Source organism: Parasteatoda tepidariorum, chromosome 5, assembly GCF_982258835.1.
Source record: "Parasteatoda tepidariorum strain Cologne lab strain chromosome 5, Ptep-v5.0, whole genome shotgun sequence".
Lineage (NCBI taxonomy): Eukaryota > Metazoa > Arthropoda > Arachnida > Araneae > Theridiidae > Parasteatoda > Parasteatoda tepidariorum.
The window spans coordinates 42,420,838-42,436,321 of NC_141759.1; the positions used below are offsets into that span (position 1 = coordinate 42,420,838).

Sequence of the window (15,484 nt, forward strand, 5' to 3'; positions counted from 1 at the left end):
AACGATGTATATAATAGTTAAAATGGATTCATTGTCAAATCTTATAAACACGAATTCCACATGAGAACTTTCCTCTGTATCGTCGATTTTTATTGACGTTATAAACTTAAATCAAAATTTATTTACATCAAAAAGCTCTTCAATAAGTCATAATTAAATTTCAAGAATAATTGTATGGCAAATTTGGGGTCAAAGTATAGAATACATGAAGGTAATTAATTGAATACAAATACTAAATTAGAATGAAAGGAAACGATGTATCTAATAGTTAAAACGGTTTCATTGTCGGATGTCATAAACACGAATTCCTTACGAGAACTTCACTCGACAATCAACTGAAACCTCAACTATTCAGCTGAAATATCCACCAGGGAGCGTCGTTGTAGATCACCATCCCCTTTTACTCCAAAAAGGAAGCTCAAGATCTGCGCATGCGTGATGTCCGGGAGAAGAACAGGGATCCCTCCTCCTCGTCCGGAATGTATCGCTCCGGCCCCAGCACCAGGTCGATGGGTAACCGGAACGGATGAAATTGAGTGAGGTCCGGCAAAACGTGGGTTGATGATCATCGACAGGGACTTGTGTAAGAGGAGTTCAACTTATTTATTTTCTTTTGTGAAAAACTACGGTTTAGAAAAGGATATGATGGATACAATTAGAGAGGATATGAGAAAAAGACGTATAGTTTCGTTGAAACTCTTTCCTTTCATTTGAAGCCGGATTTAACAGTATCCTGATTTTTCCTTCTAAATGATTTCAACCATTTGTATGTTTTGGGAGTGAAAAGTATTTCCTCTCTCGCCGGAGAAGAAACAACGTTATAGTTCGATGATAAAGTTGTCTCAGAGACGTTTAAATTTCTCAACTATCTCACTTTTATTTCGTAGAATTTATTGAATTTAAAAACTCTTAAGTGTTTCAAATATAACTAGCTCAGTATCTGTGCGATTGTTTGGAGTTGTATTATGCTGTGTGAGTTAATTTATAAAAGTGAAACTGTGAATACTATTGAGTTTACAACCATGGTATTTCTGATTTCATAACAGGATACCAATACGATTTGTTGGTTAATCTGAGAAATCACAGATTCTAATGGTCAATCGGAGAATTCAAGAGCACGTTAATTGAGATTTGGTGGTCAACTTGAGAAACCACAGCTTTTACAATGGAATCAAAGTTGCTCGTCAATGGATATTTGGTATCATTTTGGAATAATGATTTGGATACTAAGGTGAGAGACCTCCGGGAGTTCATGATCTGATGAGACATGATTCTGTGCACACAACGGAAAGAGTGGGGCAATTTGACGAGAATACACGGCAGCTACGCATTGGGTGGTGGTCGCGGGGAACGGTGTTTTTTATGTGGGACTTCAATCCACAAAACTGTTTTTTCTTCTGTTAGAAAACTAATTGGATATTCCAGCCGGAAGAAAGGAGCTCGAAGTCTGGACTGTATTTACTTTTGGCTGTCTCTGGAAGATGATTCTTCATAACATTTGGAAATATATGTAGCTCTATTCATTGATTTTTAAATTCTATTGGCACTAGACTATTATCAGCACTGCTTTTTGTTTTATATCAGGAATTCAGTCTGTTACTTTGATCTTCGCTCAAGCTTTGTATGTAGTGTAGCTGCATGCGTGTGTTCTAAGCGTTTTTTCCTTCTCTCAAAATATTTCGATTCTACGCACGTTGAGATGCTTGTTGTAAATAAGTAAGGCTTTGCTTATATAGTTCGAACGTAGCTCTCTTTTCTTCAATAAGGAGTAATTTGTGGTTAATTAGAAAGCACAGTTCGAAAATTCGTTCATCGAAGACTAATACGAGGTGCTAATTACTAGTCAACTAGTTAAAGGAATACTCAAACAATTAAAAAGAATGAACTACGCTTCGGGAAGGGAAATAATGTTCAGTAGCAACTGCCCTTCTTTAGCGAGTGTGGAGAGGGGTATGTGCTGAAAGAGGCCGTAAAAGCCATGAACTGCCAGTGTTTCCTCGTCATCCTCTTCATCTGCATCAGCTTTCTTGCTACTTTAGGTAAGATATTACTTCCAATCTCTTAACTTAATTATCTGACTCGTGAGTTAAATAAGTATGCTGATGTGATCCTAAAAGTATACCACAATATTTCTCATACACTTAAATTTATTGTTACATTAGGTAAGACATTTTCTGAATCATTTCCAAACTGTAAAATTAATTAACTGATTATAGGTAATTAATGATCTGACTTGCTACATAATATTCTCATACATTTAATTTTTTGCCACATTAGGTAAAACATTTCCGGAATTATTTCCAAACTGTTAAATTAATTCACTGACTTTCGGTAATTAATTACCTCACTTGCTACATAATATTCTCATACATTTAATTTTTTGCCACATTAGGTAAGACATTTCCGGAATTATTTCCAAACTGTTAAATTAATTCACTGAATTTAGGAAATTAATTATCTGTCTAGTGAGTAAGTTAAATTTTAAGTTGCTGATGCGATCCTAAAAGTTACTCATAATAATTTTATACACTTAATTTCTTGTTACTTCAGATTAGACATTTCCTTACCTGCTTCTAATCTGTTCAATTAATTATTTGACTTGTGAGTAAAAAAAAAAAATATCTTTCACACCACACTCTTTTCAAAATTGAGGACAATAATTATTTTCATGTACAGGTTTGGTCAATAGATACAAAAAAAAAAAAAAAAAAAAGAGTAAAAAGTCTTTTTGAGGGGGAAAAACTTTTTTTTTGTTTCTTTGCAAGTGAGCAAAACTGCGTTTATAATGCTATAAAATCACTGATAACCAAACGTAAATGTAAAAAATATAATCTTTGCAATAATAAATACAAAATTATCAAAAATAAAATAAAAACCATATAAACCATTATAAGAAATAAAAAGACAGAAGCTTCAAATTGCAATAACATCGAAATATACAGAATATCTTTTACTAAAATAGCACACACACACAGTAGGGGCCAAACTATAAAGAAGCTACAAGCAAGTAAACAGCACGTCTGAAACTATAATAGATTGGTGGTCAACTATTTTCCTTATTAGCAAAGCTGTTTTCAATGTTATAAATTATTGAGGACAGCAGAGAAAAATCCAATTCAAACTTAACTTTACTAAGGGGCGCATTAACACTAGATTGCCCAAGGAAGTCATTTTGACTGCTTTTTAATTTCAATTAGAAAAACAATAATGACACAATTTCTTAGAATTTTGTGACTTTTCGTACAACATATAATTTTTTTTATTGTTAATATTTACTAATAACTTGTTATATAACTGAAAATAATATCAAAAATATTAAAAATTAATTTTAAACAAATTTCCTTATACATTAGTTATTCTTTCAGAATGCAGTCATTTTGACTGCTTTTGGGCAATATAGGTATTTCAGTCTTTCTAGTGTTAAAGAGGGAAATTTTAAGTATGATGCAATTCTGAAGGTATCCCATAATTATTTTATACAGTTAATTTTTTACTGAAATTTCGTGATTTACTGACTTACTTCCAATCTTTTAAATTAACTACCTGACAAAACTAGTGCTCAAAAAAATTAAACTTTCAGTACGCTTATACACATAATACACTGTAAATCAAATGCCAACCAAATAAGGTGTGGAGTTATATTTTATTATAGTGTAAATTAGTAATTTTTAAACTTGATTATATGATGCTGTTGTTCAATTTAAAGCGAAAGCATGGTTTAATTTAACATCTTACTAAGTCTTAGCCATAACAACTTAAAAACACAAAGCTTTTAAGCTACTATTGTCCAAGTAACAATAGATTATATAATTCCCTTACTGACTTGTCCAACCTAGCACCATGTCATGGGGCTAGAAAGGAGGAAAAAAATTTTATTTTCCCCCAAAATTGCAGGTGAAAAAAAATTTTGAATTTATCATAAACCCATATTTTTAATCCAAAGTTGTTTACTCTATTTTTTATTTGAAATGGAAGCGAAAAACCAAATCAAAAGAAAAGATGAGTTACGCATAATTTATGGTTCAGAGTAATTAATGATAAGCTTATGATTACGAGCAATTTTTTTATTTGACAGCTATCACATAGTTTTCAAATCATCACACTTGATGTTTTTTTTTTTTTTTTTTTTTTTTTTTTTTTTTTTTTTTGAATTTGTAATTATAATTGCTATTCTTCAATTTTATGGTTATATTTGCCAGCTTTCAGTTATAATATATTTTAAAATTACAATTGCTGCCCATATTTACTTTTTGTGGTTGAATTTTTTTTCACAAATAAATAATGAGAATTTTTCAGATTTGCTTCCTGAACTTTAAACTATTAAAGCGTGGTTATCAGGATATTTATCTTTGTTTGAGCATGCTTAAAATCGTAATAGTCAAAATAATTTTATTTTTATAATAGCTTTATTTTTTACTTTAATTCAATTTTTAAAGCTAAAATTTCATCATTTCAAATATCGATTTCTTAAAGCTATTTTTTCTGTTCATAATTAAACCTAAATTTAAGATCTGGCATTATAGTTAGAATGATATACTTTATGCCATAATTCGCTCGTGCATTTACTAACTTAAAATGCGTTTTTTTAATTTGTTCTTATGGAATTCTAATTATTTAATCTATTGATGCTTAAACACGAAAAATAGTCTATGTATGAAAATAAAAAAGAGAGAAAGTATTTGTATAACTTAATTTATACTAGGTGGATAATTCTTCCTGTAATCTACCATTTCAGCTCTAAAAATGCTAGTTGTGACTTCAGCTGGGCTATTTGTACCTGGGAAGGGATAAAAAAAATAGCTTTAAAACCAGCTTATGTCCATTATGATTATGTTACCAGTTTATATTTATTATGGAAAGAATCAAAAATTATTTTTTTTTAATTTTATTACCAATGAGCTGCACAATCGATCTTGCCGATGAGCAGACCTAGTGCGTTCTCCAGAGGTAATATCCACTCTTTCAAGAGCACCACGGTGGGTGAGATACCCATTGTGGAATGATTGATTTTTTTAAACCAAAATTTAAAATGCTATTTTATTTTTTTAAAATAAGTAGTGGTTACAAGAATACCTTCGCTATCCTTTTTGTAAAACCTAGAAATTAAATAAGTTTTCCTTCTAGTTCGTTCTCATTCGCGGGGTTTAATCAGTACTACTACATATTTAAATTTCCTCACTTTAACGCCATAATTAAATTTGAAATTTTCTCATTTTAACGCGCATTTAAATGGCAAAATGTGAAAGATCGTGTTTGGCGCTTTTAGAAATGGTGTTATTTTTACTCATGCAAATTGTCCATTTAGTTGAATGAAAATTATAAGCTGTTTTCCTATTTTAATACCATGGTAATAATTAAAAAAACTTTCTTTTATAAATATTGCAATTCTATAAAATGATTTCGAAACTTTTGGTTTAAATCTAAAAAGAAATCATTAATTTCAAATCCTCTTTTTTTGGCGATTCAAACCTTGCATGATAAAATTGACATCGTTTCTAAAAGCGCCAAGAATGATCTTTCGAATTGTGTCCACAGTTCTGCCAGGTAGAATCCTACAAAACATTTGCTAAAGGTAAATTGTTTACATCGAGTAAGTTTAGAAGGGTTTTTGATCAACCCCTGTATCTTTTTTCTGCTTTGTAAATTAAAATGATAAGACAGTTGCCACCACTTGTGACTTTTTTTGAGAAAAACCACTGTCCTTTTCACGCCTTCGTGTCCAAACGCAGGCAAGGCGCAAATGGGATGAGTTTTATCTATTGCGCAAGTCTTGAATTAAAGATAATATTAAAGATTGGGTCTGCCAACTAAGTTTAAGCTGTTTATTAAAATTTTTTGAAAGTATAAAATGGGAGATCACATAATTTTCTCTTGTTGTTTGATGAAAATTTTTATGAGAAAAATAATTTAATCACTCTTCATCGATTAAATGGATGGTGAGCTGAGGTGCAATTTTGAGATCAAAAATTTTCATTTTTAAACTTAGCATGCCAAACTTGGGGTTACTTTGGCACCTTCTCCATGCATAGCACAAATGACATGAGTAGTTTTTGAGTCATTTATAATCGTCACAGATGTAAAAAAAGACGATGAAGAGTCGAAAATGCTCAGTTTTTTCTTCTTTTTAAATTAACATTCCGTTTTATTGATCTAGAAATTATTACAGGTTAACTTAACTAACAAAAAAAACAAACATAGATTCTAGTGGAATAAAAACATCCTCTTTCGAATGAACCATTCCAATGTATGCATTACAAAATCCTCTAGGCCTGAGTTAGTTTTTAAAAAATTAAGTGTCGAAAATGCTCTGTTTTTTTAAAAAATTGATATTCCGTTTTATTGATCTGGAAAGTAAGATGAATTAATTTTAACAATTAATTTCAACAAACAAAAAAAAACACAGATTCTAGTAATTCTACTAGAATCTACTAGAATATAAATATCCTCTTTTGAATGATTTAAAAAATTATACCGAAAACATTTAATGGCATGCAGAATGTTGAAAAGTAAAAAAAAAAAAAAAAAAGAAAAACCATTCCAATATATGCATTACAAAATCATCTAGCCCTGAGTTAATTTGAAAAAAATTAAGTGTCGAAAATGCTCTGTTTTTTAAAAAAATTGATATTTCGTTACATTGATCTGGAAAGTAAGATAAATTAATTTTACTTAAAAAAAAAAAAAAAAAAAAAAAAAAAAAAACGCAGATTCTAGTAGAATATAAATATCCTCTTTCGAATGATTTAAAAAATTATACCGAAAACATTTAATGGCATGCAGAATGTTGAAAAGTAAAAAGAAAAAAAAAACATTCCAATATATGCATTACAAAATCATTTAGCCCTGAGTTAATTTGAAAAAAATTCAGTGTCGAAAACGCTCTGCTTTTCAAAAAATTGATATTCCGTTTTATTGATCTGGAAAGTAAAATAAATTAATTTTTCTTAAAAAAAAAAAAAAAAAAAAAAAAAAAAAAAAGACACAGATTCTAGTAGAATATAAATATCCTCCTTCGAATGATTCAAAAATTTATACTGAAAACATTTAATGGCGTGCAAAATGTTAAAAAAAAATTAAAAAAAAGCTGACATTTAGTTGCTATTCCAATATATGTTATGCAACAATATATAACTCAAAAGTATTAATAATAAAATCATCCAGCACTGAGTTAATTTGAAAAAAATAAAGCGTCGAAATTGCTCCGTCTTTTTTAAAATTCTCATTCCTTTTTAATAATCTAGAAATTAGCATAAATTAATTTAACTAACAAAAAAAACATAGATTTTAGTAGAATAAAAACATCTTCTTTCGAATGATCTAGAACATTATACAAAAAACATTTAATGACATGCAAAATGTTAGGCGGAAATTTAGTTGCCATCCCAATTTATGCCTCATAAAATCATTAGCCTTGAGTTAATTTTTCAATTTCTTATCAGATTTACTAACTTTCAGTATAAATAAAAAGCAAAAATTTAGACTTATCATTTCATTCCTTTTATGTATCCAATAACTCATAAGTACTAATTAAAATGTTTAAAATTATAAAAAATCATTCTAAATTTTTAATAGAAAATTGCCAAAAAGTCTTCCGCTTTAAAATAAGTTTTAACATTTCACCGCTTAACCAAATATTTATTAATTTGAACTTAAATCAATAACTGTTTATAACAACACTAATTCTAAAAATTATTTTGGTAACAAAAATGTGTTTTTAGGAAACTAAAGCATGTGTAAACATTGACGTTGGTAGAAATACGTTATTCAGGGTAGACAATTTCGAGAAAAATTTAAAATTGGTAATCAATATTTCGTGAGATTGTTCGAATTTTTAATTTTATTTTAATTATTACAAAATTAGGTTGTACAGTTTTAACATCTATATATACTTCTATATTTTCATTTTATTTTGGTGGAAAAGAATTAGTAAAAAGTTTGATTTACTAATCTTCCTCCACCACATCTTAATTTATTCCTGGAATGCTGATTATTTTTTTGTCAACAGAAATAGTGCAAATTGTTAAATATTTTATCCACCATATTTCACCTATTAAAAAAAAGCAATAAATTTTTAATGTATCCCTATATTATTTGAAGTATATATACACAGAAGGGTACGGGCAACTAATAAATAGAAATAATCTACCACAAGGCAATAAAATTAGCAACTTTCTCTATCATATTACAAGTAATAATGATTATGATGCAGATGATGAATAATTTGCAATGATTACTAAAGATTAATAATTTGCACTTAAATTCATGGTGGTAGTTTCGATAGAATTATTAAATAGATTATATTATTGAAAATGAATTCAGTTTCTACCACTTTTTACACTTTAGTCGCTGTTAATATTAGGTCTACCGGAAAATTCAATGCGCGACATAGTTCACATAGTAATATAAAAAAGTATTCCTTTTATAAAAGAACATTTTGCTTTACTGAAAAGGAGGCGTTTGCTTTCTTTTATAGTAATACAAAAGGTTTTGTTTTCCATAAAAGAAAGTATTATGGTAATTCATTAGCTCAATTATATAACATATCCATAATTACACAGGGCTACCAACACTTAACGTTTTTCGAAAATATTTTATTGATTGGCAAGATTTTCGGTAATTTACAAACATTATGAAACCCTCATTTAAGGAGTTATGCTCCAAAGTAGGGTTTTTATATGAATTTTTAAATAATTTACAAGCATTAATATTAATTATAATTTACATGTAAGAAAAAAGCTGCAAATTAAATTTTCGCAACGAAGAATTATATATTAAAATATAAACTTATCTACCACTAGAATAAAATTTTCCCATGAAAGTATTCCATAAAACTAAGCGGGGCATCCGATAAATATGTTTAAGGGTATTTTACCACTTTTTTTAAAAATAAAGACACTTTTTGCCTTCTTGTATAATAGGGCGTCTTCCTTAGAGGGCAGAATTTTCTCTAGCTTTACCATTAAAGATTTAAATTATTAGTCTTAATTTTTTTAAACATTCTCTATGCTTTTATAATAATTAAAAACGTGATCAATTTATGAGCTAAACATAAAAAGTTAAGAGTAGAAATTGCAAAATTTTTATAAAATTTTACTATTTAAAATTTTTTTTGTCAAAATTTAATGTAATTTTAGTCAAGGAATAAATAAATTGCATTTAAAATTTCAAAATGGAATAAATAAATTGCATAAGCATTCAGTATAAAGTGTTGTTAACTCATAAATTTTTAAATTAAAATCATGCTAGAATATCTCCAAACTCTTGAAATAATTAATATAAAAATATGATATTGAATTGTAATAAACTTGTTAGCAACTGCGCTATATGTATAGGACCGTTTTTTTTCTTCAAAAACAAATATTGGGGTAGGACAATTGCTTTAGCATTATTTTTGGAATAGAACCAAAATTCTGGCATCACTGTCTAAAACTATAAATAGCTGGGACTTTTTAAATTGAAATGGCGGCTAATACTACAAAATAACCACTTATTTTAATATAATTCAGGGCTTGAAAAAATTATGGAAACACTTCGATACTAAATCTATGTGAACTATATTTCTTTTAGCAGCAGGTAGCTTAGAAGATTTTACTTGGCAAAATTTTTGCCACAATCTGAAAGACCATGCTTGAAGTTTCTTTAGAAATAACGTTCTTTTTATTCAAGCAATATTTGCGTCAACTGAAATGGGGAGAGAAAGTTAATAATTTCTTTTCAGCTTTAATACCAGCATCATTAAAATTATTTTATAGGACTGCAATACTTAGTTAAGAATACTGTTGAAATTATAGTGGTATAAAAAAAGCAAGCTATGAACTACCAACGCTTACTTTCGTCGATTCAAATTTCATACGAGTAATAAACTTCAAGTCTAATATTTCTAATTCTAACAGTTTTTTTATCATGTAAAATTTTTTCCAAAGCATTTGCTACTGAAAGAGAGTGTTTACATAGAGTTAATATCGAAATGTTTCCATAATTTTGTTCAAACCCTGTATATTGTACTACTTTTATCAATACAGTCACTCTTTGTATAACTTATACAACTTTGTATAACAATACAAAATGTCTGAAAGAAAAAAACGGTTTAGAAAGGTAAAATTTATTTACGAGTTATTCACCAAAAAAGGACATTTATGTCCATAACCTTTATAATAAATAACCTTTATAAATATAACATATCAACCTTTATAAATAATAACCTTTATAAATATAACCTTTATGAATAATAACCTTTATAAATAATAATCTTTATAAATATAACCTTTATAAATCATAACCTTTTGTCCATAACCTTTATAATAAATTTTAAAATTATAAAGTTTTCCTAATTACACTTTTTCGTAACAAAATTAAAATACAATTTATTATTTCATACATGCTAATCCCTTTAAATGAAATATAAATATTATAAAATAACAGCTCAATTCGAATGTATGTCTTGAATGTGTGTAAATATAAAGTATTTACAAAAAAATAATGAAAAGGACCACTCGGAATAACTTCTGATTTAGAGATCGGATTTTCACGTTCTAGGAAAAAATCTTACTGGTTCGAGACGGGCCGTGGTGGCTCAGAACATCCCTCGCCTCTCAATGAGGTAACCCGAGTTCGAATCCTAGCGATGGTTGATAGATTCGAATTCCAAACCCGGCACGCATCTACCACAGTGCTGACGTAAAATATCCTCAGTGGTAGAAGGATCGTTTGTTAGAGCCCCCTTGTTATCAGACGAACCGTGGGTGGCTTTCGTGGTTTTCCTCTCACTATAACGAAATGCGGGGTAGTTCCATCAAAAAAAGTCCTCCACGAAGGCAAAATTTCTCCCAATATTTGATTCACTAGTCCCCTTGTATTTTGGATTGGGTTCAAAATTACAAGGCAACAGAGTTGAACATTGGTAGTCGTAAACTCAAAATTGAATCGGCTGTTTAACGACTGTTGTAAAATAAAATGAAATAGTTCGTGATGACGACCTCAAATTAGTGCTGACGATATTTTAAGTGACGGAATCAGGCAAAAAACATACTTTATCTGAACAAACATGAATTTTCTGAGAGACTCCGTTTTCTGACACCCAAAATATAGGGGTAGCAGCAATCAAGAAAATATGGTCCCCATAGTTTGCTCAGGAGAGCGTTCCAAAGTTGGATCTCCAAATGTTAATTTTTCTTTTTGGGTATTTCGCCATATCTCGAGAACTTTTTAAACTAATTAAAAATTTTTTGCAGACAAATATAAAATCTCTAACCCAAAGATAATTCCATGCAAAAACATCTTATCTCGAATATTTATTACTTTATTAAATAGTAGTCAAAAAAATTTTGATTTTTAAGGAATACAATTTTCTATGCCATTTTAAGGAATGCAATTTTATGTGGCAACATGCAAAATTTGAGAGTAATCGGTTGAATGGTTCCTGAGAAATCAAATTTTAGAAATATGACTTTTTAAAAATTTGATTTCTCAGAAACTACTCCACCGATTTCGCTCGAAATTTGTATTTGCTCAGTTTTGCCTTATTTCACGTAAGCATACTCGAAACTCGTGTAAAAATTAAAAGTAGAATAAAAAAATAAATAAATGAAAAATAAAAAACTGATACATTGAAAATACTTATATAGATACGACCACAGATTAATAAATATCTTTAAAAATGTCACGTACCTCTCCATCCACTAAGCTCTTCATTTGTGACTCCTGATTAAGTTTAAAATCTATAAAACATAAATGCAAACTGTTGCCAACTATATCCCTAAATTAGTAACACTGATTGTCTGCAATGTTTAAACTGATTGAGATAGAAAGACATAGAGCATCTCCCAACCCATTTTTGTCAGAATATATGAATTTTTTATTCTTAAAGCTCAAATTCTTAATTTAAATTTGAAAGGAGCTGAAGTTTTTGAACTTCGATCTGAGCATGAAATATTCAAATAAACCTTGAAAAAAAAATGTCTGAATAGCATCTCAGATGTGATCTAGATATTTTGCTTTCAATTTTCTTAAGATTAACCTAATAATGACCGACCACAAAAAGTGGTTAATTTACAAAAAAATAAATAAATTAATTAATTTAAAAAACAAACAAACACTGTGTAAAAGTGGTTAAGACCAAGTTTATGTTATCTTCCACTAAAGATTCTGAACTACCTGTTTTGACTTCAAATAAAAACATAAGTAATTGTATAATTAATATTTTATTGAGGACAGAACTATCTTTTTTCTGCAAAAAAATCTTTTAAAATAAAATATTTGTGAGGCAACTATTCTATTTTTTTTTTAAAAAAAACACTGCTTATTAAAAAGAAGAAAAGCACGAATAGGTTCATATGACTTAAAAGTTCTTATTAACATTTCCCACCATTATTCTGCTACGTTTCATTTCTTAAAAATTTTATTTTTACTATAAAATAATTCGTTATTTGTCAAATATAATTAGAAATTAGCTTTAGAAATTTAATTAAAAAATTAAGCAGGTTGTTGAAAGGATTTCACAAAAACTGAGTCACAGACTCTGTTGAAATTTCGAGAAATATTTTTTCTTTAAGTGTAACTTGTTTCACAGGGCTATATAATATATGGTATAAAAATCACTGAAAATGTTCTCCAAACTCAATACCCGGTGCAATAGTGCTGAGAAAACAAATTTTACTTTTTTTTAAAAATTTAACTTTTTTTTTTAAATCTATCATTCAGCTCATAATTATTTCAATTTAGAATAAGAGAATTTTAAATTGTGTAGAATTAAGTAAATTTAAATTTCGTTTTTTAAATATTGAATACAGTTCTTAATAACAATTATTTTGTGATAAAGACATCATGCATTTTTTGAAATTTAATTTTTCACTTGAATTTTTATAAAACATAAAAATAGGTGCAAAATACTCTTCTTCAACATACATTGTGATTTATTCACTGAAGAGAATTTATAAGTATTATATATTAGCATATAAAATGCACAGTTTGAATGAGGGTAGTATATACCCAAAACATATAGTTTATTGTTTAATGATTAGTTGGTTATTGTTTGAGAGAACGGTTTCTAAATATCTAGCTTGCTAACTTGTACGCCTTTGCGTAAAATTTTATTTTTATATTTAGAGTGGTAGTAACATGTATGCTTTCTATACATTCCTTCCATTTATAAACATAATTTGTAATGATTATAACAACCACTATTTTTAAAAAAAATAAAGTATATGTAATAATGTGTGATAACTAAAGTTCGTCTTCACCTGTGAAGCTCGGGGGTAATACCTCGAAGGGAGGCGAGGCAGTCTGCCACAAAACCTCTTCTCTCTCTCTCAAACTTGTTTGTTCAATCTCACTACTTCATTTTAATTTTCTCTCAGTAAAAGATACTGAACCCCAACTTTCACCTTTCAGTTGCGCTTCGGCGATTTATTATTTATTTCCACTCAGATGAATTAGTTGGAGCCCCTAGCGGGACTGATGCTAAAATAACCAACACATATGAGTATGAGTATGAATGTTTGTCTTTACTAACCTTATCCGAATAACTTAGATTTCAAGGCCTAGGATTTAGGTCTAGATTTCAATTCAATATCTAATTTACCACTACTGGGAAAAATCATCCTCAAAAGGATGAAAAGTTGGCAGCTATGAAATAGTGTTTCGCGGAATCCCAGGGTTACATGGAGGGTCGTAGGGGTTTCGAGAGTTATGAATTTTCGTAATTAAATTTAAATCTGATTAATATTCCATCACTTATTTAATAATTCCGTTATTTTTATGAAATTATTTAACTGAAATGTTTGTAAAGAAAGAAAATTTAAAACAGTGTTTTTTCTAATGACAATATAATGAATGCATTATAAAAATGATGTATTGATTTATGAAAAACTCCAGTAATGTTTTATATGGAATAAAAATAATCAAATTCAACATTGAAGTAGTAATGTTTATTTTCTTCATCTTTAGTTTTTATTTTAATGGAAAACATATTTCCGTTTATTCATTTTCAAACAAATCAAAAAACAAATTTAGATCACTACTAATTTTTAAAAATAAAAATTAACAGTCTTTCTTTAACCCTTTCGAAGGCCGTGGTAAGTATATTTACCACCAATTTTTAAAGTCCATGTAAATTTTTCTACCACTTTTAATTTCGGTTTCCATTTATTAATTACTTCAGCTTTCTTGAAGTGCGTTTGAATAAAATTGGCGGCAATTTTTTAGGGTAAGAAAACGCATAAAAGTTATTAAATGCATAATTCCTACTGAAGTTTGTAGCATTTATAAAATTCATTTTATAAATAAAGAAAAATAAAGTCAATAAGTTCGTAATAGGTCGTGGTAAATATATTTACCACAAAAAATGGCATTCAAATTTAAATAAATTTTTTATAAGCTTAATGAGTTTTTCTCTTCTTATATCAATAACTATTCTTATATGAATTTCAATTCCAAAAATTCTTTAATTTATTCTTACTAGAAGTATATGGCCCACTAAAGGGTTAATTAATATGTTCACAATTGCTTATGAAACTTATACATTAAAACTCTGGGTTCCGGCAAAAGAAAGTAGATTATTATTGGTTTCATTTCCCGAAAGAAATTGGGAACCTATAAAAAGTATACAGATACATAGGTGTAAATAAGCGAACATTTTTTAAGAGCAGCTATGCCAACTATTCCGGATTCCACAAAATATTTTAAAATTTTTTAGAGAACTATAAACTAAAGTTAGCAGATTTTCGGTTAATTTTGCCAAATTTTTAAAAGGCTCAACACGGCATTAGAGTGGTCATAGTCTTAAGCTTTTTGGCCTGCCTCGCAGGGGCTTCTTACCATTTCATTGTTATTTATTTGATCATGTCATGTATTCCTCGCGATTTGTGATGAGAAAAATGAAGAGAAATTAAAGAATGATAAAATGAATAATCATAACTGTATCAACGTAGATGTTTAGCATAAGCCTTTGAATTATTTAGAAGTACTGGTGAAGAAAAAGCATATAAATCGAATTTACTAAACCAAGAATCATACATTAAAAGACTATACTACTCGAAAATATTTATTCGTAGTTCAAAGCAGGTTGGCATCTCTGTTGGACAGCAAGCAGGATTATAACATGTTAAAATTTTTCAAAAGTAGATGTAGTCAAAATAATTTTAAATCACATTTATTCAAATAAAAATAATGCATGGATGTATAAATTTTGCTACTAACTAAATATAAAAATAAAATCTTCCGGAAAATCCGAAAAAGATGGCAAGCATGAAGAAAAATGGATGGATTCTAAAGTACTGATATAGGGTTTATGAGAAATCTATTTCTTTTAAAAATTTCGGCTTCAGTTCATTAACATTGATAAATATATTTTGCGCGAAACTTAAATGTTGGAGGATATGCAGGGGTGTGGTTTTCCAATTCAGCGGCGTTTAAAAACCCGCTCCCCAGTTTAAATATAATTTTTAAATAAATAAAGAAAAACTTGATTCTTGACATTATTTTAGTT

The 15,484-nt window shown here is 28.6% G+C and overlaps 1 protein-coding gene across 1 annotated transcript in view; it reads left to right on the forward strand.

Annotated features, from left to right (window-relative positions):
• Nucleotides 1–422: 422 nt before the first annotated feature.
• Nucleotides 423–15,484, forward strand: part of LOC107451539 (acetylcholine receptor subunit beta-like 1) — a 130,471-nt gene continuing 115,409 nt past the window's right edge. The window contains exon 1 of the mRNA XM_021148572.4: nt 423–2,039. Within this exon, the coding sequence (XP_021004231.1) occupies nt 1,979–2,039 (61 nt within the window). The 5' untranslated portion in view covers nt 423–1,978. The remainder of the gene's footprint in view (nt 2,040–15,484) is intronic.